At 39.9% G+C, this 27947-nt stretch overlaps 1 protein-coding gene across 3 annotated transcripts; it reads left to right on the plus strand.

The window, feature by feature from the left end:
• Window positions 1–1047: 1047 nt before the first annotated feature.
• Window positions 1048–27947, plus strand: PLA2G4F (phospholipase A2 group IVF). Of its 3 annotated transcripts, none has more exons than XM_086748511.1 (20): window positions 1048–1255; window positions 5372–5444; window positions 7596–7732; window positions 8889–9017; window positions 10489–10529; window positions 11126–11168; window positions 13611–13677; window positions 13978–14147; window positions 16236–16349; window positions 16889–16926; window positions 17534–17669; window positions 18665–18801; window positions 19899–20121; window positions 20709–20823; window positions 21995–22132; window positions 22616–22723; window positions 23625–23819; window positions 24153–24319; window positions 24952–25138; window positions 26450–27947. In XM_086748511.1, the coding sequence occupies exons 1-20, from the start codon at window positions 1145–1147 to the stop codon at window positions 26677–26679; spliced, it is 2559 nt and encodes an 852-aa protein (XP_086604637.1). In that variant the 5' UTR covers window positions 1048–1144; the 3' UTR covers window positions 26680–27947. The 3 variants fall into 3 exon arrangements, with proteins under 3 accessions (XP_086604637.1, XP_086604635.1, XP_086604636.1); XM_086748509.1 differs by having other exon boundaries at window positions 1069–1255; window positions 14008–14147; XM_086748510.1 differs by lacking the exon at window positions 26450–27947 and having other exon boundaries at window positions 1069–1255; window positions 24143–24319; window positions 24952–25076.

Here is a 27947-nt window from a genome sequence, read left to right on the forward strand (position 1 = left end):
AAGAAAACCTAATATGACAGTCCTTCACCTTCAGTGCAGTGGTATGTAGAAATGCAAAAAAATTGCTTTTTCAGTCCAGTGTTTACCACACCATTTAGTACCACATGAGAGCTTTACAGCAGTTGCTGGCTGTTTTGCAATGGCATTATGTTTGCTTTTTGCCTGTGGGTTGACTGTATGTCCGTCAGTTCGCGTAACTAGTACTGACTTGTCTGTGTTGTAAATGTCAGTGTCTATGCTTTTATTAATTTTCTTAAATTCTGATTCAGTGAGTGACACTAATGACAGGAAATGATTAATGAATGGGACCTTGCTGAGAATGTGTCACGTTCTCATGTTTGTGTGGAGCTGGTGACATGCTGCGTTACTGGCTTTCATATATTCTCTGCCACTTTCTAGATGTTGAAACACTTAAGGTTTTTTTGGTCTGCTCCTTCAGTTTAAACTCTTTTTAATAAAAAGCTTTAGACAAGCTAACTGTCAGCAGCTGTTAACAAACTAATCATGTCCAGTAAACAATTTCCTTTAATACTTAAATTTTTTTTTTAAAGCAGAACAGACCATGTTAGACATCTGAAGTTAGACATGGTTGTGAATTAGTCTTCTCTTGAGGCATCCTAGTGCAAACCAAATCATAGTGTCTCCACTCAGACCTCCCTGAAACTTCTCTGAACAGCTACAGGCAATGACAAATCCTACTTTGCTTGAGGCTTGTAGGGTGGGAATTTCTTTCCACTTAAAATGTTATTTTAGGGTATGCTGAAACTCTGAAAGGGTTTCAAACAGCCAAAGTCCTAGACCTGGTTGCTGGAACTCTCAAAGAAAATCCAGACTGGGGCTTCTGAGATTGCAGTGTAGTCATGGAGTGTTGCTTCCTCCTACCCAGAGCTTCCCTGTTTGGTGCTGCTTTGCTACTCTTATCTTTCACCAGTATTTGAAAAACCTGCCAGTGACGCTTGGAACTGAGTTGTTTGGCAAGTGCAGGCCACACCTCCCCTCTGGCAGCTGGAGCGTAGCCCAGTCATCCGCAAAACTTACAGCAAAGCCTGTGGCAAGCAGCCTTTCACAGCCAGGCGTCCGGGGACTGTCTATTTTTGGCTTTTCCCTATCAGGTTTTCTGCAGCGACAACGGGTCGTTCTTTCCATGTTCCATGAGGTGCTGCGGGGCCCACTTCCACCCAGAGTGCTGCCTTTTCTGGCAGCCGTGCTTTTCCAAAGGAAGGAGAGGAAGGAGACTGGGTTTTATCACTGGCGGGTAAGACAAATTGTAGCACCGTCTTTGAGATGGCATTCTGTAGCCAATGTGTTTGGCAGTGACTTCCTGTGACTGCACATGTGGAAAACCAGTCCTGCACTTCTGCAGGAATTAATAAAAAATGTATCATTAGGGGAACATTTTTAATAACAATGCTAATGTAGATTGCAGGTTTTTACTAAATTTGGGGTCTGTGTGAGGCAATGCAGAGCAAGTCTCTGTTTCTTCAGGTTTTGGGGAAGAGAATTAAGCTGATGCCAAGTACTTTTAGGGGGCAAACTCCAGCGTGCTGGGTTTCCCATGAGTAGAGACAAAATGGTCGTTCTGTGTTTTCTTGAAAAATATCCTTGATTATCATTCCCTTTCTTTTGGCTCTCTGCCCTATCCTACAGGGCTTAATAATCTAAAGTAGACAAAGATTAATGATGACTTCACCCTCTGTTCATAATACAGTGCAACCCTGTTAGATAAAGTGGTTTCAATGTGTCTGTCCTTTAAATGGTTTATAATCATTGAATTGTATAAGAGGGTCTGACCAGTAACCTCAATTTTGAATTGCACTAAACTGTTTGTGAAGGAGCCTTTGCCTAGGACGTCTGACCTGTCACCTGATTACCTGTCCTCCCTGTCCCCAAAATCTACAGCTTAAAATTGAAGTGACCGTAAAATATCACAAGATGGCTTGCTGCCTGTATGCCTCTCTGCACTCCTGCTTGCTGTGTGATAAAAATTATCAAGTTAAGTTTTTAAATATTGTTCTTTAGTACTTGGAAAATCAGGGTAGAAGGGACTAGTGTTAGCCTGCTGTGATTTCCATTAACCAGTAAACCACTGGATGTGGTTTCCACTCAGGTGTTCACTATATGAATAAATAAAAAATTTACACACTACTTAGTGAAGTTGTGCTGGCTCACAGGGAGAGGTTTTGTATTGACTAGTTAATAGCAACTGAGCTAGGAGAGGGGCAGTAGATCACCCTTTTGGCTTTGTAGGTGAATTCAGTATGATCAGAACTCTTTAACTTTCCAAAGTTTAGCCTTAGTTTCATACATCTAAAGACAAACAACATAAACCGAGAACGAGCCCCGTGATTGCCACTGCTATTGTGATACTGAGTTGCTTGCACTACTCACATCACCTGACTGGTTATAAAACTTGCCCTCCAGAAGGCTGTGGTTCTTAGGGCTGGATCTGAAGTCTCCTTTTGTGACGGGGTCCACGCTTCTGGAGGAAGGGGGAAAATGCAAGGGGTGCTCAGGAAAGCCAGGAGTTTGCTTTTGAGTTTAAAAGCAAACTTGTGGCACTGTGGCTGAAATGGGCAGCAGTGTTTATTTGGGAGCAGGTACAAGATAGGGGGAAAGTGCTCCCTTGGTATATTGGACATTTCTTTGACTGAGCTACCTGATTTGCCTGGTAACAGTGAACACAAAAGAAAATATGACTTGGAAATTACATTTTATTTGCCATTGATGACATTTCTGTAATGAAACTGGCATGCTTATTGCGAGTTCTCCGCATCCACTGAGCCCTTATTGTGTAAAGAGAGGTGATCGGGGCTATATGAGAGTAAAGGCTACTGGGTCCTGTAGCTGGGATAACCTGTTTTGCAGTTTCTTGCTGGTGCATCCGAATCTTTAGATGAAAGACACAGACAGTTGTTAGCAGGGTTGAGTGTTTGAGAATTCAGTCTTGTACCCTCATTTCAAGGTTGTTTGTTTTTTGTTTTGGTTTGGTTTTTTGCTTCGGATGCACTTTCCTGAGCTCTGGAAAAGGGATGATTCTGAAAAATGATTAAACTGGTAATTGGTTGGTTTTGCATCTGTCATGTACACTCATATAGGCAGAACTGTCATTTGTTCATTTACCATATAGATTTCTTGCCTGACTTTTTCCTGATGTGTTTGGATAAAGCTTACCTGATACTCTCATGCCTCATTACTCTGCAAGCTCACCTTCTAACATGTCATGACCTTGCTGTGCCTTGGCTAAAAAATAAGTAAACAGGCACATGGGAAGGTTCTGGCGTAATTGTTGGCAGAGGCTTACGTATACAGTGAAACTTCTGTTGCATTATATGCCCTTAAATTATGATATGGGTGTGGAAAACATATCCTCAGCTAGATAATAACTGATTACAAATCAAAGACTGTTAGAGACCTTTGGAAACTACTTTCTTTTGAACATGTAACTATATCTTGGCAGATGGTGTGCAATAAAAGGGGAATATGCTATCTCCAGGATGTTCTGTGCTTCCTCTGTTAAATTCGTCTGTGTCTGAATTCCAGGTGATAGTCAGGCTACGTGAGTGAAGATTGCTTTGACAGCAGTTGGGGTGTGATCATGTAGCTTTATTTCTCAACAACCTGAAGAGTTGCAGCATCTTTAGGAAGTAGGTGAGAATAAACTATGCAATCTTGAACTGCTCTGTGTAATCCATTCCCCAACTTGATGGGGTAGAAAGGAGGTCAGGCTTTGCCTGAGAAACTAGAGTCAGTGACTGAAAAAAATAAAGGTGATTAGGAAAGGTTTAAAAAGGAAAAAACCCTAGCCTCTGAAGGGTACAGCTCATGGTGAAATTCAATGTGAAGGCTTGTCTTGTTCCCAGAAACAAATGGTGGATGGAGTACCTTCAACATGTTGATGCTGCAAATAAGAACCCTTTAAGAGTAATAATAGTATAATTTATTTCCACAAATTTAATTTGGCACCTGCATGTGAGATATCTTAGACTATGCATGTAATTTTTACCTTTCACTTGTTGGACAGGGTAGATGGCATGTAGTACAAAGAAGTTCAGTATATTATGTATGCCTTGGTTTTTTTTGTGTGTTGTTCAAACTTTGTTTTGCAGAAGCTGGCGAGTATCTTAAAGTGATAAGAAATAAGGAAAACTCCACAAGTGTGTGACTGCTTAACAAACATAGTAAAGTTCCACTTATCAGACAAGGAATATTTGAGAAGAGTTTGACAGTTCAGGGTTCATTGGTTTCCTTGAGGTGCTAGTTAGTGATATGTAGGGCTTGCATTTTTATGTAATGTTTGGCACACTGCAGCATTTTGTTATAAGTGAAGATCCTGTTGAATTCAGTTGTAGATGAATACTTAGCATATCTGAAATTAAACCTTGGTTTCAAGCCAACCATGTAGAAAATTATGAATGTGAAGTAGTGACCACTTGTGAAAAGCATTTTTGAAATGGGATTTAAGAATAGAAAAGATCCTTAGCTGGCCAGGATTGTGGCATTAAATGCAGGAAATGAGGCAGAATCCCATTCTGTTCACGAGCCTTACACAGTTGCTTCTGTCCAGTCTCTGCCCTAAATCTCTTCAAGCTGTTTTCTCTGGTCTTCCCCTGCCCTTCTCCTCCTTTTCCTTTATAACCTTCTAGGATTCAGTCACACTTTTTTCTTTCCTCTTCGCATCCAGGCATTTCGATACTAATGTTGCTTTCCAAAAATAGCCTCCCCGAAGCTTTCAAGAGCAAGGATTACATTTTGATCTATGCTGGTATGCTGGCACACACATCTAGAATGCTGATACCAGTAACAGTCCAGAATGAATAGGAATTTAAGATTTGTCTCTTCTTGCTCAAACTGCTGTGAAGTATGTGTTCCTACAAGAAAGTGGGGTTTTTCCTCATTGTAAAGAGTGTATGCTTTCTATGTCTTCTGACTATGCTGTTAAGATTCTTGCCATGTCTCCTATTACTCAAGCATGCATATATGCCCTTGTCAAGTACCCTTAAACTAGATGAGTCACGATTAAAATTATGTGAGCATCTTCAGTATCTCTTTATCCTTCACAGGAATGAAATAATGAAGCAATTCAAAATTGATCTATAATTAGTGGACACCCTCAATTAGGAACTCATTTTCTGAAGTCCATGAGTTACCCTAAGATGTCATGCATAGCCATGTTGAAAGGAAATTGAATTTGCTTCTAGAATTCTTTAGTCTTCCTCTAGGACACTGAAAGCACTGTGTATGTTCCCAAACGGACTCATTCATAGTTAATTTCGGGCTGACTGGTCTGATCCATTTCTCTGGACTGATACTAGTGTGGTTATAGAACTGACGTTGAAGTTGTTACATGCTGAGCTTGTTCCTCTCTTTTCAGTGGGAGAAGCACCCTTACTACAACCTAACAGTAAAAGTCCTCCGAGCCAGAAACATCAAGGGTACAGATCTGTGTAAGTATTTAGTCAAGGTATTACAAAAACAGATGGCTAGTTCAGTGTGCACCTGTAACACAAGTAGCACTGTTATGGGAACTTCCTACCTACGCATAGTGTATTGCCTTTATGTCTGAACAAAGGCTTCTCTTGTAAAGCTTTGTATATGTTTTAAAGGCTTGATAATGAGGCCAAGCTGCAGATTAACCCTGCTGCTTTGCAGAACAAGATCAGATAAGCCTTGGTAACATTTTACTTCCTTGCTCCTTTATATGTCTGTGGCGTGTTCTATGTTCTGTTGTCTGGATTCAGCCCTGTGGTCATGGCAAATTTCATCCTTCCTGCTACTGAACAGTTGTCTTGCACCTGGAAGTAGCACTCTTCAATTCCAGCTTCCAAATGTTTATTTTCCTCGGTTGTAGTAGTACTTTCTTTCATGTGTCTGCTATTTTCTTTATGTTGTTGAAGGCTTTTAAGGAGGTAGGTGGTTAACTGATTCCAAGACAAATTGCTTTTTACCTGTTCCTGCTTTTATAGCATAGTATATATTCCCTTCCTCTTAAGGCATCTGTGTTGAGTAATGCTCTCAAGGCTGTTTGGGGCATTTGGATCTTTAAAACTCATTTCAGATTTCATCCCTTCAGATTAAATGCAGTAAGGTAGTCTGCCTGCCTCAAGTTTATATCTGGCATCCACTATCAAACTACTGGAATGCTAAGTGACCATCCCAGGAATGGAAAATCCTCCTGAAAGGCTGAGGGCTAGAATCACACTGTGAAGAGAAATTCTTTTTGGAGCCTTTCTGTCCAACTGAAGTGAGAAATGGTTCCAACACTTGCATTGTTAAGGGGACCTTAACTGGAAGAAGGAAGCATGGACTCGGAGACAATCAGTTACCTTCAGGGAATGGAAACAGAAAGCTCAGATGCTGCCCAGACTAGGTGAGGGTATAGTAGTGGGTGGATATTGTCTACTTGGAGTTTAGTAAGGCTTTTGACATTGTCTCCCGTAAGATTCTCATAGAAAATGATGAATGAGAAGCTGATGAATTATGGTCTGGATGAGCAGCCAGGGAGTTGGATTGAAAACTGGCTGAATGGCAGAGCTCAGAAGGTACAAAGTCCAGCTGGAAGCCAGTAACTAGCGGTGTAACCTAGGGGTCAATTCTAGGTCCCATATTGTTCAATGTCTTCATTAATGATCTGGATGATGGAGCAGAGTGTACCCTCAAGCAAGTCTGCTGATGTTACAAAACTGGGAGAAATGACTGGTACACCAAAGCGTCACACTGCTATCCGGAAGGACTTTGGCAGGGTGGAAAAGTGGGCTGACAGGGACCTCATGCAGTTCAGCAAAAAGAAGTGGAAGTCCTGCATCTGGGGAGGAACAACCCTGTGCACCAGTATATGCTGGGGGCCAATAGACTGGAAAACAGCTTGGCAGAAAAGGACTTGGGGGTCCTGGTGAACAGCAGGCTGACCGTAAGCCAGCAATGTGTCCTTGCTCCAAGGAAGGCTAAACAGTATCCTGGGCTGCATTGGGAGGAGCATTGCCAATGGGACGTGTGAGGTGATCCTTCCCCTCTACTCAGCACTGGTAAGGCTGCATCGGGAGTACTGTGTCTAGTTCTGGGCTCTCCACTATGAGAGATATTGGAGCTACTGAAGAGAGTCCAGTGAAGGGCCACTAAGACTGCGAACAAATTGGAACATCTCTCATGAGGAAAGACTGAGAGATCTGGGACTGCTGAGCCTGCAGAAGAGAAGGCTCAGAGGGATCTTATTGATGCGTACAACTATCTGAAAGGAGAGTATTAAGACGATGGAGCCAAACTCTTTTAGTGATGCCCAGAGACGGGAACAAGAGGCAATGGGCCCAATATCAGCAGTAATCTTTTTTGAAAAGTTGATCTTCCTCACTTTGTATAGCAGTCTCTTTTATGAAGGGCTTTACAGTTTGGATGAATCACAAAAATAAATATAGGTACCTAATGTTCAATTTGCTGCTGTTTAAAGACCTGTACTTCATTAAAGGCTTTTGCTTTACATGTCCAGCCTTAAATTTGCATGTTTCCGTGATGCAGTGAGATCTAGAAAATTAGGAGCTCATGGGAAAGAGTGTATTTTATTGAAGTTGTTCTGATGTTTGTCTCTACACTTCCTGCTCTAGTGTCCAAGGCAGACTGCTACGTGGAACTAAAGCTGCCTACTGCATCTCCCATAGTTTCCCGGACTCAGGTTGTTGACAACTCTGATAACCCAGAATGGAACGAAACTTTCCAGTATAGAATCCACAGTGCTGTCAAGGTAAAGAGTGCACTTTGTGGACCTGTTTGGGCTACCTGCATTTGTGTACTGGCTTAATTTTGGTACTTCATTCAAAACCAAGGGATCTTTATTACCCTCAAAACCAGTGTCACTTGTAAGGTGTCAGTCTTCTTCAGAGGTACCAAAAGTTGTACTATGTATGTCCAGCGATAGCCAGTTGATTGAGTAAGGATAATAGGAACTAAATTTCAAATCACTTTGCCACTTAGTTCATTCAGTCAAATTTTGCCATCAGTTCCTGTGATCGAGAAAAGCAAAATTCATACTCTTAAGCAGAAACAGTACATCTGTCTGCTGTCTGAGTAGGACCTGATGGAGTTTTGAACAAAGTCTTCAGATTGTCAGCATTAATTCACAAAGTGGGTAGTAATGGTAGAGGGAAGGAAACTGTACTTTAAAAGATTGGTTTTAGTGTTGCACTATTGCTTTGAATAACATCCTAGACCTTGGAATAAGGTGCTTATTAACAGGATACTAGCCCCCTCACTGGAGTACCTTTTCATAATGATTGATGACAAAGGTAGAGTGGTAATTGACTTAAACGGTAAGAAAATTGCAAACTAAGCTTTAGAGAGTGTGAGCTTTTTCTTCCCCTGCGGACTCATGAGGCCTCAGTCTGGTTACTGCTGTGAGGCCATGCCAGCACAATTCAAAGTTCAGTCTTGTCTCCTTGAAAACTAGTTGCTGCAAGGCCATTTTTTTGGGTGCCATATGTACTCATTGTGTCTATTTCAATTAAATTCTGCTGGACTGAATCTGCTCTAAGACAGTGCTGAGCAGGAAGTGATAGGTACCTGTAACATCCTGGACTGAATCCTGCTTGAAAGAGTGGAAATGGTTATTGCTTCCTCAGGCAAATCTGTGCCTAAGTGGGTGGAGAGTGGTACTGCCACGTGCATTCAGCTGGGGCCTCTCTCTAGTTGAGAATCTCAGAAAAATTTTTATCTGAACACTGTTAATTAGGAGTTTCTTGATTATCTATGCTGGAAGTCCTGCTGGAAATAGGGAATTCTCTTGGTGAGTGGGAAAGGGAAAGGGTATTGATTAATGTATAAAGTCTCTATTGTATACAGCTACTCAGGTTTGCAGAAGTGTTTCTATGTCTTCATCTGAGACTGTTTCTGTTTCTTTCTAGAACATTCTGGAATTGTCACTGTATGATAAGGATGTCCTCATCAGTGATGAGCTCACGTCTATTGTCTTTGATGTAGGGGGCATGAAGCCGGGTCAGCCCCTTCTGCGCACTTTCAGGTTGAACCCTGAGGTTAGTCCCTAGCTTCTCCCCAGGTCAACTGTGAATAGCTGTAGCTCATCATCACAGAAATCCAGCAGTATGTGCTGGTTGATCTATCTGTGTTGTAGAAGCCAGAAAGGGAAAATGCATCAGCAGGTGATGACAGCATATATGGTTCTACTGACATCTGAGATGTTTCTAAAATTGTTGGTGACTTTGGTTTTCTTTTGTGTGTGTTCCACAGTTTTTTTTGGGATGCCCAGCTAAATTAAACTTGATGACTGCTATCTTTCAGAAGATATTAAAACACCTTTAAGGGAATTGATTTTTCAGGAGACTAGAGGGGCATAAACAGGGCTTAAAATGAAAGGCATCTGCAGTCAGCAGTCATTTTGGGGACTGCAGACTGCAGTCTTATGTAGTTGATAATCATCAGTTTACAGTGAATAAGTTTATTGCTGCAAAGGTTACCTTTAATAAGTCAAAAGCCCAAGAAAAGCTTATTATCCCTGAATTATGTTCAGTTACATTTAACCTCTGCTTCATGTGGGTGATGTAGATCCATATCAGCTGCTCTCAGTCCCTGTGCACCTGTTAATGGACTTCCAACAGGACAGCTTGTTTTACATAGCTGAAGCTGTATCACTGGTCTGATCTTTTTTTTTGCAAGTGCCTTAAACACATTGCTACAATAGGTCTGGTTAAACGGTGAGCTAGTGATGTGTTTTCTTGAGAAATCAGGCTTCAGTGCTGTTGGTGTGGTCAGAAGCAGACTCGCTGGTATGCAGTCAGCAGGGAGGTGTTGGTCAGTGTCACAGGCACTCTGAATGACTGGTAATCACAGAAAGAGGCTTCCTGTCTCCATTGTTCCCAATAACTCTATCCCATTTGCTGAATGCTTAAGTCATCTTGATTGGTAATTACGGAACTGGAAACTTCAACTTTAGTAAAGAGAATTACCCAAATTGCCTTCTACTTGGTTATTTTAAAAGCTGTGTTAGGTCTGGTATCAAGCATTTCCTGTACGCTGTGGCAGGGGAGAAGATGGCTCGATCAAAGTCTGTACAAGACAAAGCCGGCAATGAGCTCAGACTGCAATCTGCTGAAATAATAAATGGAAGGGAGCACAAAGCCTCATGTAGAAGCTACTTGCAGACAGGACGCTGCAGTGGTACCTGAGCCAGAAGGGGGTGTGTTTTTAAAAATTATTAGCAGAGTAATGGATCTAAGAGCCAGCTCTCACTTGTGTGTGCTTGTCTGCTCAAACATAGATGTGTCTGGTCATATAAGATATGCCCAGGAAGAGAGGAATGTTTAAAGAACAACAACCACAAAAGGCATAAATTTAAACCTTCCAAAATTTAACTGGAGGTTTTGTAAAAGCAACAAAAATAGTTAGTATAGTTTGTAACAGGAAGAAAGCTTTATCTCTTGGAAAGCTTTATGTCTTTAACTATATTAAAGATCAAGGGTCACCTGTGTCCAACTTTTATTTTCAAAGGCTAATGAAGAGCTGGATGTAGAGTTTTACTTGGAGAAATGGTGAGTCTTACTTGAAGAGCTGAATGAACTTATGCTCTGTAGACATGTTGTCTTAGTTGCTTTTTCTGTGCAGGGACAGTCTTGCCCATAAAAAGTCTCATGCTTTACAGCTCTCTGTGATGTTCAAATTGAATCACCAATAGTTGATCAGAAATATCCTAAAGCTTCAGTTACCAAAATTTTTGAGGTACCAAAAAAGAAATAAAATTTTGCTGGACTTCATGGGAAATGGATGTTTTGTGGATGAGTCACTTACGAGTGGAAAGCTTATACAGTTAACCTTGCAATATAAGCAGTTGAGTACTTTGTCTATCTGATAGTCTATCTAAGCTCAGCTGTTCTCTAGGTTATCAAAATAACTGAGAAGGAGAGACCTTATAGTGCGTTCTTATAGTTGCAGAGGAATTTTTTTTTCTCAGTATTTTTCCCCTCATTATTCTGTGAAGGGGAATAGACTCGGTGTCAATCTAGTTTGCATAGATCTGTCACACTGAGGACCTTTCTCCTCCACCTCTTATCCAGGCAGTTAGTTTGTAAAGTAGGATGAAGCAAATTAAAAACAAAACTCATTTGCGTTAAATCTCTTCCTTTCACAGCTCAGATGCCCCTACAGAGGTATTGACCAATGGAGTCCTTGTGGTGAGTACATGGAAGTCAATTACATATATGTTGGGATTTATTCCTGAAGGTAGGTTTTTTAGTAACGAGAGGACAAGAATTGTTAAGAATTGAATTCTTGCATCCAAATAGCTCCTATTCTCTCCAGCATCTGCCTCTATTTTTTTTTTAATTTGCTGCTTTAAAAAGCTTCCTCAACTTTTAAAACTTGATACCAACTCACAGAAAGAGTATGGCTTGTTGTTTTTTTTTCTTTTTTTTTTTTTATTTTGTTTTGTTTGTTTTTTGTTTTGTTTGTTTTTGTTTGTTTCCCCCCCCCAGTAGAGCTGTTTTAAAAGATGTAAACAAAAAATGTCTTTAGGAGGCTAGTGAGTCTTGCAGATTGTTCTGAGTATTCTAGCCTAGATGCTGGCCAGGTATAGTCCCCCTTCTTATCTTAATACCTATTATTTCCAACCTTTTTTTTCAGCGTCATTAGTAAGCAGGTGATAACTCTTGAGTCTGAGAGTAGGAGGCTTCATCTTGAGGGATTTGTCTGTTCTCTTAGGGCACTTGGTCTAAGAAAATTAATGTGTTCTACATTAAAAATACAGGTGTTACCACCTCTTTTTTCCTCTCAAAGGAAAGGGACTGAGCGATATTTTTTTTAATAAGGAGAAAAGGATGGAAAAGAGTTCATCATTGTTGAAATGTAGAGTTTTAACATTTTTTTTCAGGAAAAATTTGTTACACTTAACAGCACAGTTCTGCAAACTATTTCACAGGAGAAAGTCTTTTGTTCTTCCTATTTCCCGTAGCAAATCAGTCCTACATTCAAGCAATGGAGTAGTTTCTAATATTTTAGATCAATTATGGCCAATTAAGTCTCATCTGCTGTCCTAGAAGGGAAGCTGATGATTGAGTGGTGTGAGAGACTTAATTTCCTAAGGACATGGACAATCCAGGACAGAAAGTCACAGCAGAATTTTTGAAGTGCTTGCTTGGATCTGAATGGGTTCTGAACAGGTACTCACCTATGCATTAAAAGAAGGTAAAATAACAGAAAAACTTCAGTGTTCAGAACTTATAACTCTGAAATACTGGTTGCAAAAAAGGTAGTAACTGGAATAGGAAGGGTGGTGTCATAGTTCAGGCCCGATCAGGACCAGACTACGCAGTCTCTCTCTCTCACTCCCCCCACCCTCTGAGAGAATAGGGAGAGATAATATAAGGAAAAACGGCTCAAGGTTTGAGATAAGGACAGGGAGAAATCCTTAAAGTTACTGTTACAGGCAAAACAGACTCAACTTGGGGAAAACTATTCATTTATTACTAAAACTAGCAGGATAATGAGACAGAGAATGAGAGAACCTCCCCCCACCCCTCCCTCTTCCCGAGCTTAACATTATCTCTACTACCTTCCCCCCCCCCGAGCGGCACAGGGGGAAGAGGGAATGGGGGTTGCGGTCAGTTCATCATGCGTTGTTTTACGCCGCTGCTTCATGGTCGGGGGAAGGACTCCTCACATTCCTCCCCTGCTCTGTTGTGGAGTCCCACCCATACGCCACAGTCCTTTGTGAAACTGCTCTGGCGTAGGTCATCTCTTCCATGGAGTGCAGTAGTCTCTCCAGCACGGCTGTCCCAGCGGGCCCTCCAACGGCCACAGCCTCCTTCAGGCATCTGCCTTCCCCAGCATGGGGTCCTTCACGGGCTGCAGGTGGATCTCTGCTCCTCTGTGGACCTCCATGGGCTGCAGGGGGACAACCTGCTCCACCATGGGCTGCACCACAGGCTGCAGGGGAATCTTGGCCAGGAGCCGCATTACTGCTCCCCCTCCTTCTTCACTGACCTTGGCATCTGCAGCCTTTCCTCTCACAAGAGAAGTTCTTCACAACAGGCTGGCAGACACCTCTCAGAATCTGTTCACATCATCCATCTCATCTCCTCTCCACTTCTTGCAGCCAGGCTGGGCTGAGTTGGGCCCAGTTGACTGGCTGGCGAGAGGCCAGAGGGTGAGGCCTGTGCCTCCCCCTCTGCGCCTCTGCCCCCGCTCAGCTTCTTCACATCTTCTCTTCTTTTTTTTCTCTTTTTTCCCCTTCTTAAATACGTTATCGCAGAGGCGTTATCACGGAACATTCTGCTACCAATCGGCTTGGCCTTGGCCTGCAGCGGGTCCGCCCTAGGCCCGGCCGCGTCCACTGAACAAAGGGGAGCAACTTCTAGCAGTTTCCTACAGAAGCTACCACCTTAGGCCCCCACTCACTGAACAAAACCACAACAGGTGGCTTTGATTGTGAAACAAGAGCAAATAGTGCCATCCTACTGAAATAAAACTTACTCTTTATTTGAAAGATCAAAATAAGCCTTAGTGTTTTTTTGACAGCTTGTAGCTGTAAACCTACACCTACTATACTGGGTGGATTAAGCTTGAACAAAGCAGCAAACTAAAATCTCATAACCAGAGCTGGTTTCTTCTTTTCATAGGTTCATCCTTGCTTGTGTGTGCAAGGCACTGTCAACAAAGATGAAAAAACAAAAGAGAAACAGCAAGGTAGGGCTACCTGGAGAGTTTAAGTCGGTTCTACTTTTCAGCATGTCTATTCCTTGGGAGAGAGGGGAGACTTGATTCTCTGTCTATACAGTGCATTTTTATTTACTGACTACAACATTGACTTTTAAAGTTAATTTTGCCTTTATTTTTAATGCTATATAATATTAGGTCATTTCCACTGGGTACCACACAAAGTTTTTGCTTGTGTTTTCACAGTCTCAACTACATTTAATAAATATCTGACTTTCAACATTTATTTAAATGTCTCCTGTGGTCTGAACTTCTTATTCTAATGCACAGGGAGCTGTGAGGTCAAGCTGTCTATTCCAGGTGCTTATCAGAAGCAGTTATGTATTCCTTGGAGACCAGACAATGAGAAAGATTATGGAACCTCATTTGTTTTTCATGTGGATAAAGAAATGTGTCCAGAACTGCAAGTGGAGCTAGAGCAAACGATATCTGTCCTACAGGTAAGCATCTATGCTGATTGCTACAGTTTACAGCGCAATTTTTAATATGTCCACTCTAAAACCAATGTCTTTGGTCCGTGAAAAGGTCCTTAAACATAATTTGAATAGCCTTAATTTGATCATAAGAAGACTAGGGACTTCTTCAGATGTTCTGGCATGTCAATTTTGGGTATATTATTCAGGTATGTGTAGATGTCAAAGGCTTGCATTGTAAGCAGGTTTCTTTTGGAGTACTCTGTGTGGTGCTAGGGACCTTCTGTTATGAAGGTTACTTATCATTTCTAGATATACCTCTTTGATCAAACTTAACTCTGTAATGTTGTAACTGCTCAGATCAAAATTTTCTAGGCTAGAAGCCTGTATTGAATGGATGTATTTCTCTGGTTATATATTAGGAATTTATAGGCAGAGAGATAATTTTTTCTTTACCATTGCTTTTTACACACTATTGATTTTTATTTTAAAAATTGAATAAAAATGTCAGACTTTTCATTGGATCTTTGATATTGGATGAGAAGGTGAACTTCTCTTAAAATTATACTCTCCCCAACACTTTAAAATCTGTTGAAATTTGTGGATTAAAAAAATCTGAATCTGTACATGCTTGCTACATGAAGACATCTTCACTTTCCACTATTGAGATACTCTATAGCAAGTCTTTTCTATTAGAAACTTGTACAGCATGTGCCACTTGCAAAGGTTTATTTAGCTTTATCTATCACTTCATAGTTTCAACAGGTGCCCATGCAGTGTGTGTATCCCATGGGAGTGACTAAATAATCATTGTGATGACTGCTCCCAGTATGGCCAGACGTCAAAAATGAGAGCAAATAAACTATTGATTCTGTGATGTTATTCATCCACAGAAGCTGTTGGGCAGCATGAATGCAGATGGTGATCTTGACTACTCTAGAGGCAGCTATGGAGAACACAAAAGAAACGTGGAAGAATAGCTTTGCAGTGGGGTTGTTTGGGCAGCAAACATGAGCAGAAGAGAAAGATCTGGACTTAAGTAGTCAAAACTTCAGAGCCAGTCACACAAAAACATGGTAGAAATAAACCATGGAGGCTGGCCCAGGTGGTAAAACTCAACCAAACCACCCTTGGTAGCAGCAGAACATACTCTTTCAAGAGCTGGCATAGAGCACAAAGCTATCCAGTCCGACCTTTCCTCTCTTATCAGGAGAGTGCCAGGAACGTAGTCATGTTGCTTGCCCTGTACCTAAGTGTATGTTATTTGCCCCTGTTAAGAGGAGGACAGTCGGACTTACAGGAACATTTGACTCAAGACAGCTGTATTTGGTCAGAAGATATCTGAAATCTATAGGTAGTTCCTTGTCTGTCTTCAGTTCTTGTTGTGAGAAGGGTGACAAACTGTTGTTTCTTGAAGGTGCTATCTCCTTCCATGGGTTGAGGCCTACGATGGGTGTAAAGGCTCCAGCCCAGCCAGTAGGCTGTGTAGGTTTGACTGTGGCCTTGTGATAAGAGGATTATTTAATATGCTGCTTTTAAATTGAGGAATCTGCACACAGCTCTGTTTAAGAGAGTTTGCTACTTACTAATGTAACATGGGAGAGGACTCAAAGATCTCCTGGCAAACTTTAATTTGCTTCTTGTAAAGAGGACTGTATTTTTTAATTACATGCTCCCATTTGTCCCTAAGGCTATTACATTATTTTCTATTTTGTGGTATTTTTTCCACATGTTTAACACAGTTGCCTTGTTGGTATCTTTTCCAAATCCTGTTTTGAAGACAGAATGCAAGTTCACTAAGGAGCTTTCTGACAAATGTCAGAACACAACTATTTTTGGGAAAAATCTTATATTTGGAAATGAAGGGGTTTTTTTTGCTTTTGGTGTATTAAAACTTAAAAAAAAAAAAAAAAAAAAGCAAGCAGCTATTTGAGTAACAGAAATACTCCCAAGAAAGATCTGTCAGGCCGAGAGCAGGATGATCTTGAAAAGCCTTAGACTTTTGGGAAAGATTTAGTTATGATCTTAAGTATTTTTTTTTTCTGTTATGAAAGATGAAAGTCATATCTTTAACTCTTTTCTGGAGAGCTCAAACAACGTTTTTGTTTTTATTAGGATGGTATGAACCCTGATATTGAAAAGCATACTACAGTTCTGGGACTGGGGACTGTACCAGTTAATTGCCTTCCTGTTGGACAAAAAGTCAATAGAATCGTTTCTCTGGGAGAGGTAATGTCAACATTTTGCACTTTTTTTTTTATAGCATACTTGGGATAACTTTTTCCCTTATTGTGTATAGGCATCTGGAAAGTTAAGCTGCACATGATTCTGAGGAGTGCTGTTGTCTTGGAGATCTAGAATGAAATACTGAGATTACTCAGTGCAATTCTTCTAAAAACGTTTTCATGGTTGGGCCTTGCAAAATAAGTACAAGGTTCATCACTTTTCAAAGCAAAAAGCCTGTTAGGGTGTGAAACAAAAATATCAGAGGAGGAGAAAAGCAAGAAGCTTACAGAATAAGTAATTTTTATTCTACTCTGTTGTCCAGGTACATGTTTTAACTTTCTGTGGAAATGATTAAAAATGTCTGAAATGGATGCAAGGGAAAGGTGTTTCAGAGATGTAGTTTGTGGGTGAGAGTGTGACTGACCCTTACAGAGTGCTGTTCTGGTTAGTATCTAGTGACCCTGTTAATGTCATAACTTCTAGTTAGTAGTTGCACCTATGTAGTTGCTATCAATTGCAAGATGTTTTCTCTCTTTTCACAGGGACAAAGTTTGGATATGAGTTTAAAAACTGAAGAGAGGTGAGTAGGAACCTCAAAGTCTTCTAAAAATCAGGAAAGGCCTTTGTTCTTATAATGAAGGAGCTGAGTGACTCTCCCTGCTGTTCTGGGGAGGTCTGTTGTCTCCATTAGGAAGAGGTTAAAGCTAGATTAAAGAAAAATGTATTTGGTTATTTTTCTTCTGAAGGCTGTGACTCTTCACTTTGCAGATACTATCTGTTAGATTGGTGTTCAGTTGTCCCCTTCTGCCTCTTAAGTTCAGAAACTTCTGTTTTAAAATTACTTTTCCCCTAATTTCTCCATTTGTGTCAATACAGTGATCTGTTACTCCTCATACAATCTTCACCTACTGAGAAGCTTTTCTTCCTTTGTGAAATTCCTGAAGCTTAATCTGAATACTGTTTGACACAAGCTTTGTATTTAGACATGCAGAGAGAAAAACAACTGGGAGAAGTTTAATTTTTAATTCCAACAGCTGTTGTTACAAAATACATACACTAAAACTTCATTTAAGAGTTTGATCCAGTGACTCAGATCAGCACCTAGACTGTGTTCACAGAAACTGCTTTTCCCTGGTAATTAAAAATCCTCCAAGATTTTGGACTTTTTGTCTTAATTTCTATTTCAGCACTTGGGATCTTGATATACGTTTGGGTTTTGACCTCTGTAAAGAAGAGAGAGAATTTTTGGACAAAAGGAAGAAAATAATTTCCAAGGCACTGAGGAAGACTCTTCACTTAAAAGAATCTCCTCCAAAAGATGAGGTATTGAGCACAGTGCTGTAGTGAGAGTCAGAAAATCCTTTGTGCTTGGTTGATATTAGGTATTGTAGGATTCTTTACTTGTAACCAACAGAAATCATGGTTCACATTTACCATGATATGAGATAATCCCTGTGACACATTATTTCTGAAGTTTCAAATGTTGTTATATTTCTGAAATTTTGAGGGATACATGTGTTTTGGAACACAGAAATTGGGAATTTCATAATATATGTACTTTTATTTAGTTGAACTCTTGTATTTTGGGCTTTGAGCTCTGAATTGTGATGGAGAAGTCTGTTTTAGAATGAATACATTGAAGCTCAGGAACAGCTTCCTAATTGCTGATTTGAGGACACTGTTATAACCAGATAGCCTGATACCTTGCTCTGTGCTATTTGGATGCTGTTATAAGAATGAATGCTTTTTTTTTTTTTCTTTTTGTTGTTCTGTGTATATTGTATGTCATGCAAGTAAATGTGTGATAACATACATAACAATTTCAGCAAGTGACTCTCCCTAAGATGACACTGCTATGTTTTACAGTAAACAATATATTTCAACTACAAAGTAGAGTTCTGGTTGAAATAAAACCTGAAATTACTTGAAATGTAAATAGAAATATGTTGGGGGCAATGAATATCAGAAGCCGTGGGATTGAAAAATAAGGGACTTTCTAAGAGAAGCAAAATTGAGGACACCTGGTGGTCGGAAGACAATAAGGGACACCTGGTGGTGGTTAGAGGAACTATGGGTGTAAAAGCATGGAAACAGTAAGAATAGGGGGCTCTGCCTAGCTTGCAGTAGAGTCTGAGACTTTGCTCTAACAACTGGACTACACTCTTTCAACTGGAGTACTCTCTAAACAACTACACACTGACAGAAATAGATGTTTTCTCTCTTATTTTCATAAGAATGAGAATTAAATGGGATTAGTTCTGTAATTTATTGGCAATTCAAAAGTCTGTGGTTGCAACTCTGGAGTTTGCTGTCTGCAGGTTCCAGTTGTAGCGGTACTGGGATCTGGAGGTGGGATGAGAGCACTGACATCGTTCTACGGCAGTCTTGCTGGACTTCAGCAGCTGGGCCTTTTGGATACCACAACATATCTGTGCGGGATTTCTGGCTCTACTTGGTAAGTTACATGCAATATTGATTCCAGAAATTTATAGGTGAATTTGCTAGTGTTGATGCAAATTAAGGCCAAAACTGCATTTGTGCCATCTGTAGACAGACAACAAAGTCAAATGTTTTATGAGTTCTCACCTGTGAGTTCTGATGGGGATCCTAAAGAGCCTAAGAGATTCATTATCGCTTCTAACCCATACAGCTACTGGTAAAATCTGTGAATCTGCTGCTTCTGCAAGTCTGGCAGTTGAATATTAGAATGTATTACATGAATAAAACTGCTCAGAGCCCTGACTTCAAAAACTTTCCCCGTTTCCTTGCTCTTGCCGAGAAAGATAACTGAGGCAGTACAAGTTGCTGGAAACTTGTCTGCACGGACCACTGTGTCAAAAATGGCATATGCAGCTGCATACAGGAATAGCAGTTGCTTGCCCTTTGGTGGACTGGAGCAATGTGCTGAAATGTTAGACAGGGCTAGAACGTTTCAGTAGCTCAGTCCTTGGAGTTTGTGGTGAAATCATCCCTCATAAGTATGCATTGTTTTCATGAAATTATTTCACTCAGGACTTGTGCAATCTGATGGTGTAATCCTCCCTTCTATCTACCTAGTATTCTTCCACTAACCTTGTGAGGCCTGCCCCTTTTGATTCAGAGACAGACTTTCAAACAAATGTAGGCTTCTGCTCATGTGGATAGCCAGTAGTCCAAACTAGTTTCTCATTTAATCGGACTTGTGTTTTGATGAAGGCTGTGGCCTCCGTTGCTGTATGCGGTAGCCTGCTTGCTGTCAGCCAGTCTCTCTGGGTGGCTATGGCCTGGAGTTAACTCATGTTTATGACCTGGTTCATGTGTGCCAGTATATGATGCTGGGGACATCCTTAAAAGGTAGGTTAGCAAATCAGGATGAAGTTGTCCTGTAGGTGTCAGGGTTTTCAGCACATCTTAGAGTTCAGAGATCCATTATTATGGTGTTTTCTCTTCTTTATGTTTTAGCTAGAGTTGTCAAGCTTTAAGTTCAGTGCTGCAGCACTAATTATAACTAGCTAAAATTATTGCTTACACAAGGGTTATTATTACTAATGACATTAATATAAACATTTTCAGGTGTTTATCAACATTGTATCAAGATCCTGACTGGTCGCAGAAAGACCTTCAAGATGCAATCAGAAGAGCTCAGGGTACTGTGTCCAGCAGCAAAGCAGGGGCATTTTCCCCAGAACGACTGAAATACTATTTCCAGGAGCTCAATGCAATGGAGATTAGTGGACGGAAAGTTTCCTTTACAGACTTGTGGGGCCTTATTGTGGAATATTTCCTACAACAGAAGGTAAAAGAGTTCATGTTTGGATGTGTACTGCTGTTTGTCTTCCAGGTGGGAGCTCTGCCCACTCATGTGTGCTGTGTCAAGAAGCCAATTACTCTCTACCTTTGTGAGCTGTTCTGGAATAGATGGTGGTGTGGAATAAACAGAGTGTTCTTGTCTCTTTCTACCCCGAGTTTCCCAGCGTTCTTTAGCAAAGAATTTTGAAGTCATATAGATCAGTGCTATAGAAAAATGTAGTGTTTATTTGGAATGACTGTTATTAAATTAACAGCTTTTGTATTGGGCAAGTTAAGCCTGAGAGAATGATGTTGGTTTTGCAAAATGGCGTTACTGCACAGTATTTGCTATGATAATTGAAACTGGAAATCGGAGGGGTAACTAGTTTATTAATGACATCAGACATTCTAAATATGCAGCTGCAGAAATATTCTGGCAAAATCTAACCATATGCATGGATAGAGGGAGGAAAAGGTACTTTGAATTAGTAATATTGTTAGTCAGAAATGCTAAGCAACAGCTTCAGATTATCAAAGTGTGGGCACAGAATTTATCTGACTAAAGTGTGCTTCCCCATTCTTTCTTGTGACCAGGAAGATCCATCAAAGCTGTCTGATCAGCAAGCAGCAGTGAAGTGGGCCCAGAACCCCTATCCTATCTATGCAGCTGTCAATGTGAGACCCAATATTAGCAGTGGTGACTTTGCAGGTATGAACATGACAAATTTATTTTTGTTTGCTAAAATCCATAAATTCCTTTCACCTATCCAGTTCCTTGGGTAGTGAGTAGCTAGCAACAGGAAACATGGCTCAAGCAGCATTTAGTAGTGCAAGAGGCAACAGGATACTGATTGCAGATGTCTTCATCGTGGCTATATCAGAGAAATGAGGTTCAATCCTGCTGGCCACTCTGGTTTTTTTCTAGTTTTGCTAGAAAGTCCTGAAATTTTCAGGAGCTGAGAGGGAAGATTCTTATAATATATGAGCTTGTGTCTGAATCAGAGAATTGAAGTCCTTTGTATTTAGGTGACCTACTTTCTTTTATAGTCTCAGATAATAAATTTCTGTAGGGTTCATGTAAAATGATGAATTGGCAACCTTGTAGCATGCATGATCAAACCTGTGGTATTTAGCAACCTGCGTTCCTGCTGGACAATTATACAATTACAGTAAATTACAGTAAAAATGAAGGCCAGTCCTATTCCAGATCACTTTAAATGTGATGCAACAAGTGAGGATAGATACAGTGAGACAGGAACACAAACACTTGTATCCAACTGTACCACTACGGGACTTTTTTGTTTGTTTTGTTCTGGAGGAATGTGTGTTTATGACAATGAATTTGACTTGTGAATATTTGTGGAAAGCTTTCAAGTGTGAGGGAACACTGATAAGGAGACAAAGAAGTCTGATGCAGTGCATCGATTGAGTTTTCAAGTCAGTACTGTAATAGTTGCTGAGAGATGGTAAGTATTGTGAAGAAAGGCTGATAAAAGTGAAGTAGCTTCCATTTGTGATGGAAAAGGGATCCATCAGAATGGTTTAAAGTGGAAGTAAAATAGGCAGGTTATTTCTGCAGTAGCAAAGTTAAGATGGAGGAAGATAGGATTTTTTTTTTTTTCTTTTGGCTTTTTTTTTTTTTTTTTTTTTTTTTTAAGCCAGGAAGAAAGAAGGTTGTCAATGAAAGCCTGTACAATAGTTTTTATTAATCATGTGTAAGATCGAGGCTCACGGAGAAGAGTGGCAGGGAAATCCATAGTGATGGTGAAAGAAGCAGAGGGAGACTCTCTTCTGTCTCCTTTGTGTGAACAGAAATCAAGTGAGTATTTTCACCTTTGTTTATTCTGAGAAGAGTAAATATCCTGTTGCCTTGTTCTTAGAATGGTGCGAGTTCACTCCCTATGAAGTTGGATTTCGCAAATATGGAGCTTTTGTCCGAACAGAGGACTTTGACAGCGAGTTCTTCATGGGAAGGCTCGTCCAGAAACATCCAGAGCCTAGGATTTGTTTTCTACAAGGTACGATCTTACAGTAATGAATAAAACAGTGAATGGAAAGGAGCCTCGCTCCTTTTGGGATTCATCAACTTAAACCCATGCCTTTTTGTCCCTTCTTAAAGAATTTGAAGAAGGAAAAAACGTCAAATCTTTCTACAAAGGTTTAGGTGTAGGCTCATAGTATTAGAGTCTGATGTCCTGAATCTGCAAGAAGATTCTGTTATGAGCTGCCTTTCAAAAACTTCTGTGTTAGGTCTTCCCATTCTCTTGCTGTCTTTCCCTTGCTGATAGAAAAGCTTTTCTCTTGGTGAAGTTTCTGCATATTATTACATCAGGATTTGTCACAGGATTCACTCAAAGGTTTAAACTCAAACATCACCTTTTAGAATAGTAGGGGTCAAGTGACAGCCCTCTCCCATGACAAATGGCAGCTGAATTATAGACCTTTTGGTTACACTGTGAAAAGCCTTTTGAGTATTAAATTACTCCACGTTTCTCTTGCAGGAATGTGGGGTAGTGCCTTTGCTGCAAGCTTGGATGATATCTGCCTGAAGGTGGTTGGTATAGGACTGGGCTTTCTAGATTCTTTCAAAGATGTTATCAAAGTTGTAGGTAAGAATGTACGCTAAACTAGAAGGACTTTTCAAAAGATTCCTGGTTTTGGAATGATCATACTAATAATATGACTAAAAAATGTGCTGTGTGTAGTTTTCAAGATTAGCATAAAGGATGGATTTGGACAGATCTCTCTTGTATTGTGTATTATTCCCTTCCATCGCACACTTACTGAAGACAGTAATGCATAGTTTGTCAGTGCATTTTCTCTTCCTCCTTTCTTTTAAATTTTGTATCTGACTTTGACTATAAATTTGTGCTAATTCTAGGAGCTGTCTTAAACACATATTGCAATGCAGGGGTATTAATCATGAGATGAGGAAGAAGAGAAGCTGAGCTGCTAAGCAGGAGGTGGAAAATATGTTTTCAGTTCCCTCCTTGGCCTGATTTTTGTTGTCTTGGATAAGCTGGTTGTATGTTTATGCATTGTTCTCCATTTGTATAATGCCTCCCCAGCAGTGAAAAGGAAGTGTATTAAAGGCTGAGTGCTGCTCAGGTGCATATATAGCCTTATAGTAAGTAGTGGGGGAGGGAGAGATTTTTTCTTTTCTACTTTTGCAGCCCTAGGTTTTTTTTTCCCCCCATACTTTAGTTATTGTAACTATAAATGCTACTGTGTGTAGATGACTGTTGTTGTCTTAAGAGACAGAAGTGGTTGTCACTTGGTAACAAGGGTTTCTTTGGGTTTAAAATGAATACAATGATTTATAAGTAATGCTATTCTCTTTAAACAGGGCAGGTAAATTATCCAACTGTAGAATATGCATCTCACTTAAATTTAATTACAGTGCTTTTTATTAGAGGACAAATGACTAAATATTGTAGAAGAAAGTCTGATTGAAATGTTGGAGCTGGACAAGTGTTTTCTGTGTTCTGCATCCTTCTGTGGCTTCTGCAGATGACTGCCGAAGATTTCATTTCCGAGATCCAACACGACTGAAGACTCGCTTGGTTATACCTGGGGGCCCCTTGTTACAAGTTTTTCAGGATTTCTTCAAGTCCCGGGTCACATGTGGAGAAACCTTCAACTTCATGCAGGGATTGTATCTTCATAAAGATTACGTTAATATCAAGAAATTTGTGGCTTGGAGAGGTAAATGAGTCTGTATGCATCTGGGATATAAAGTAGTATGTTAACACTCTGTTACAGTCAGTGTTACAGAACATAAGTGCGCTTGACTTTGTTCCACTGAAGTCAGGGAATTTGCTCCTTACATGGTAGCAAAAAATTGATCCTCCATGTATGTTCTGTCATGTAAAGCAAGCTCATCAGCAGGCTTTACAGTCAGTCTCAGATGAATGTGCAAGTTGGAATGTCTTTTTTTTTTCTTCTTGTAAGCCCCAGTATAAGCTTTGTTTGTTGTTTGTACCACAAAGTGTGTAATGAATCATTATAGTTACTTGTGTTACTTCGAGTATCTTCCAGGCACTCATCTGGATGCGTTTCCCAACCAGCTGACCCCCATGGAAGAGAGTTTGTATTTAGTGGATGGTGGCTTTTCTATCAACTCTCCTTTTCCTTTGGTGCTTCAGCCAGAGAGGGATGTGGATGTTATCTTGTCATTCAATTTTTCCTGGGAAGCTCCGTTTGAGGTGAGAGATGTAGCTGAGCATTATTACCAGAATATAAAAGCACAGAATCATATTCACAACAGCAGCAGACGAGTTGATGTTGAATACAAACACTAATGAAACAGTGCATTAAAATAAGTTCTTACCTCTTTCAAATATTATTGTGTTGTGCTTTTTACTGTGAATGTTATGAGGAGATGGAAAGTGCCAACTGTAATAAGATTCAAAACTTTTCAGAAGCCTAAATAGATTGTTACCTAAAATAAGAGTATTTGCTTAGCTCATATGATCCTTATTACTTAGATGTATGCTTCTAATGGAAAAGCTGCTATTGTTGATTTTCTTCATGCAAACAAGTTATTTCCTGTTTATGCAAATGTTTATTTTTAAGTGCAGACAAGTCAAGGTGAATATATTTAGAGTACCAAAGCTTAAAAAAATTTCAGCTGCGAACTGTTCATGTTTGGTAGCAGTTCTCAGTTCCTTCTTCTGCTGTATCACCAGCCACAGAAATTGTTTCTGCCAATCTGAAGTTGGTTTTCTGTCACTTTTTTTTTTTTGATGAAAATATCTCTCCCTTCAAGCATTGTAGTTACATGATCTTAAGGTGTTGCTGGCGTTCTATCAAAATTATTTTTGCTCTTTGACAACAGGTTTTAGAGCTGACTCAGAAATACTGCGAGGAGCGGGAAATTCCTTTTCCAAAAATCAAATTGAGTGAGGAAGATGAAAAGAAGCCAAAAGAGTGCTACATGTTTGTGGACGATAATGATCCAAAGGCTCCAATAGTGCTCCATTTCCCATTGGTGAATGACACCTTCCAGAAATACAAAGCTCCAGGTAAGGGAGCTGTATCTTAAAAAGCTATTTCTACAATCCTTTGGATGTGTTGACAGAGAGAATTCACTGGGTTCAGTGTCCCTCCTTTCACTCTTCTTAGTATTATCCTGTAATTATTAAATTGTTACTTTAAGGCGGAATCAGCTTCCGCAATTTTTTTGGAAGGGAGAGTGGGAGAAGAGGCTGACAATCAATTAATTAAATAAATAAATCTAAAGGCTGGAAGAATCAAAATTAGGAAATATTTTTACTTCTTTCTGAACCTTTCTGCCCTGAAACCTGATTTTGTTACTTCTAGTTACACTGAATATATAGGAAAGGACTATAAATCAGATTAAATAAATTCATTTGTTTATTGGATATGTAAACCACTAAGCAGCAAAGTGGTGGAGACCAATCTGTATGTCACATCATGTAACTCAGTGCTAAGTGACCTGTGGCCTTGTAGTGTAAGGTCAAATGATAAATGATCGTTGCTTCATTCAATGTGATTTATATATGTATTTATAATGTGGCTAAGGCGAGGCTCAGTCTATCAAGCAAGAGCACTGAGATGAAACATAAAGCTATACTTTTAAGGAGAGACAGACAAAATTTGATGTCCTATTTCTCCCATGCTGGGAGGAAACAGCGTCCTGAACAAAACCTTTGGAATACATAGAAAGGAATGTGCAGGACTGCTGCGGGCAAGGCAGATGTAATGCATTCTGTTAATGCTGCCTCTATTAACACTATGATGATAGCCAAGCCCTGGCTGCATTTCATCAACAACGATGATGGGTTTCAAGTGTTGGGCTTGAATATGGCTCAAGACTACTATTTCTATAATAGCAACAAGGAAAAGTGTTTTCAGCATATTACTTTAATGTTCATCTTTCAACGTTGGTATTAAATGTAAGTGGCAGGGTGCTAAAAACATGACCATATTTTGAAGAACATGTATTAACCTTCTAAGGTCAGTTGAACTCAGGATATTTTATCTTAGTGTAGAACAGAACTCCCAGGAAGAATTGAGCTTTGTATTTCCTCTCCTGAGCATGATCATAATGGATGCACTGAACAATTTATCACAATGAAAATGTATTTTAATCTTGTATTTTGGAGTCTACTGGAAGTAGAAAGGGTAATAATGCTTCAGCTTCCAAGCATTTTGGATCCTGAAGGAGCTGAAATCTCTGAGGAGGAGCTTTGGGGAAAAATTTAAGGTTCAACAGAGGTCATTTGTGATATCCTCCTTGCAGAATCCAATTCAAATGTGTCTACTACAGCTGGGGTTTTTTTGTGTTTTTTCTTTTTTTTTTCTTGCTGCAGGAGTTAAACGTGAGTCAGAAGAAGAGAAATCCTTTGGTGACTTTGTCATTGAATCAAAAGATTCTCCTTACCGTACACTAAATTTCACCTTTGAACCGTATGATTTCAGCAGGTTAGTGGAAGTGAATCGCTACAATGTTCTGAACAGCAAGGACACTCTCTTCAAAACTCTAAACTTGGCTCTGCAGAGGAGAAAGTTGAAGAAAGTTATCAGTACGTCCAATCCATGAGCAGCTTCCATAGCTGATGATATGGACGGGCTGCAATGTATGAAAGCCACGTGTTTCAAGCTGGAATGTGAAAACTAATAGCTGGAAACTGTCTTCTTGGAAAAGGAATAGAACATGTGACACTGAAAATTCATTCCAGAAAACAGATGCTCTTTGAAAACCCGAGGGATGTACAGTATAACATGAACGTTGCTTTGTTGTGTGGAGAAGAGTAGAGAATTATCTAGCCCAGTCATCTGGCTGATACCAGATGATGAGGGAGGTTTATTCAAACAGTTCAAACATCTGGAGAATAATCTTCCAAACTCCACTGAATGAAGCACCTCTTTTTGTCAAAGGTGCAGCAGTTTTCAAGGAAACACTGATTTCTTCTACACCTTTATCTCTCTTGCTTTTTGAACCTCTTGCCATGAACTTTTACAATTTACATCACCTGGCAAGGAACTCCACAGATTGTAAGTAGCATCGAGAGAGAAAATGTGTCCTTTTGCTTTCAACTTGGGGCTGATACCCCTGTACTTTCAAGGCTGAACCGTCATGGTCTGCTTTCCATTTTTGCCATTCATGGTTTCAAAGATCTCTGTGGTATTTCCTTCCTACCCTTCTCAAGGATTATAATGGCTTTTAGTCTCCCAGAAGTACCATAGAGTACCTTACTTTGGTAACTATTTTTTTTTGAAGAAACAACAGTTCCCTTTTTTATATTTAACAATTAAAGACACATATGGGATTGTGTTGCTTCTTCCTGCAGTTTGATCATCACGAGCTGATGAAACTTTAAAAATGCTGTAAGTCTCATCTTTCTCTTTCTGTGTAAGAGGAAGGAAGGCTCCTTTGAAGAGTTGTAATTAGATATCTTTTTCTCACACTTGGACTTGCAATTCAGCCACACCTTTGTTCAAGGAATTTCTGTGTGCGTCTATATATTTTAGAAACATTCAAGGTAGGCACAAGTTATGAATGTGAATGAATAAAATAATGTCAGATGCTGCTATGCTGTGGGATGGAGTTCAGCTCACTTTGCAGAAAGCTCAGAGAAAAATACTGAATTATGTAGTCAGAAAATATCTAATAAAAAAGGGCAGCAAACAAACACTGTTTACTTCTGGGGCTTTTACATTGCACTGAATGTACTGATTCTGTATTTGAAAACTGGAGACAGGAAATTTGTCTTCTCTGAAATGATGTAAAGGCTTCTAAATGGGTATAATTCTTGATATATATTTTAATGTGTTTCTCTTTTAATAAATATTAGTTTTGCTAATGTG

This window comes from Chlamydotis macqueenii, chromosome 5, assembly GCF_036417535.1.
Source record: "Chlamydotis macqueenii isolate bChlMac1 chromosome 5, bChlMac1.mat, whole genome shotgun sequence".
Lineage (NCBI taxonomy): Eukaryota > Metazoa > Chordata > Aves > Otidiformes > Otididae > Chlamydotis > Chlamydotis macqueenii.

Excerpts from the sequence above, each read along its gene's own strand:
- PLA2G4F (XM_086748511.1), top strand. The coding sequence starts at position 1,145 with ATGTTCCATGAGGTGCTGCGGGGCCCACTTCCACCCAGAGTGCTGCCT. Across the intron at positions 23,820-24,152 it reads GAAATTTGTGGCTTGGAGAG|GCACTCATCTGGATGCGTTT; the intron begins GTAAATGAGTCT and ends AGTATCTTCCAG. Across the intron at positions 24,320-24,951 it reads CCTGGGAAGCTCCGTTTGAG|GTTTTAGAGCTGACTCAGAA; the intron begins GTGAGAGATGTA and ends CTTTGACAACAG.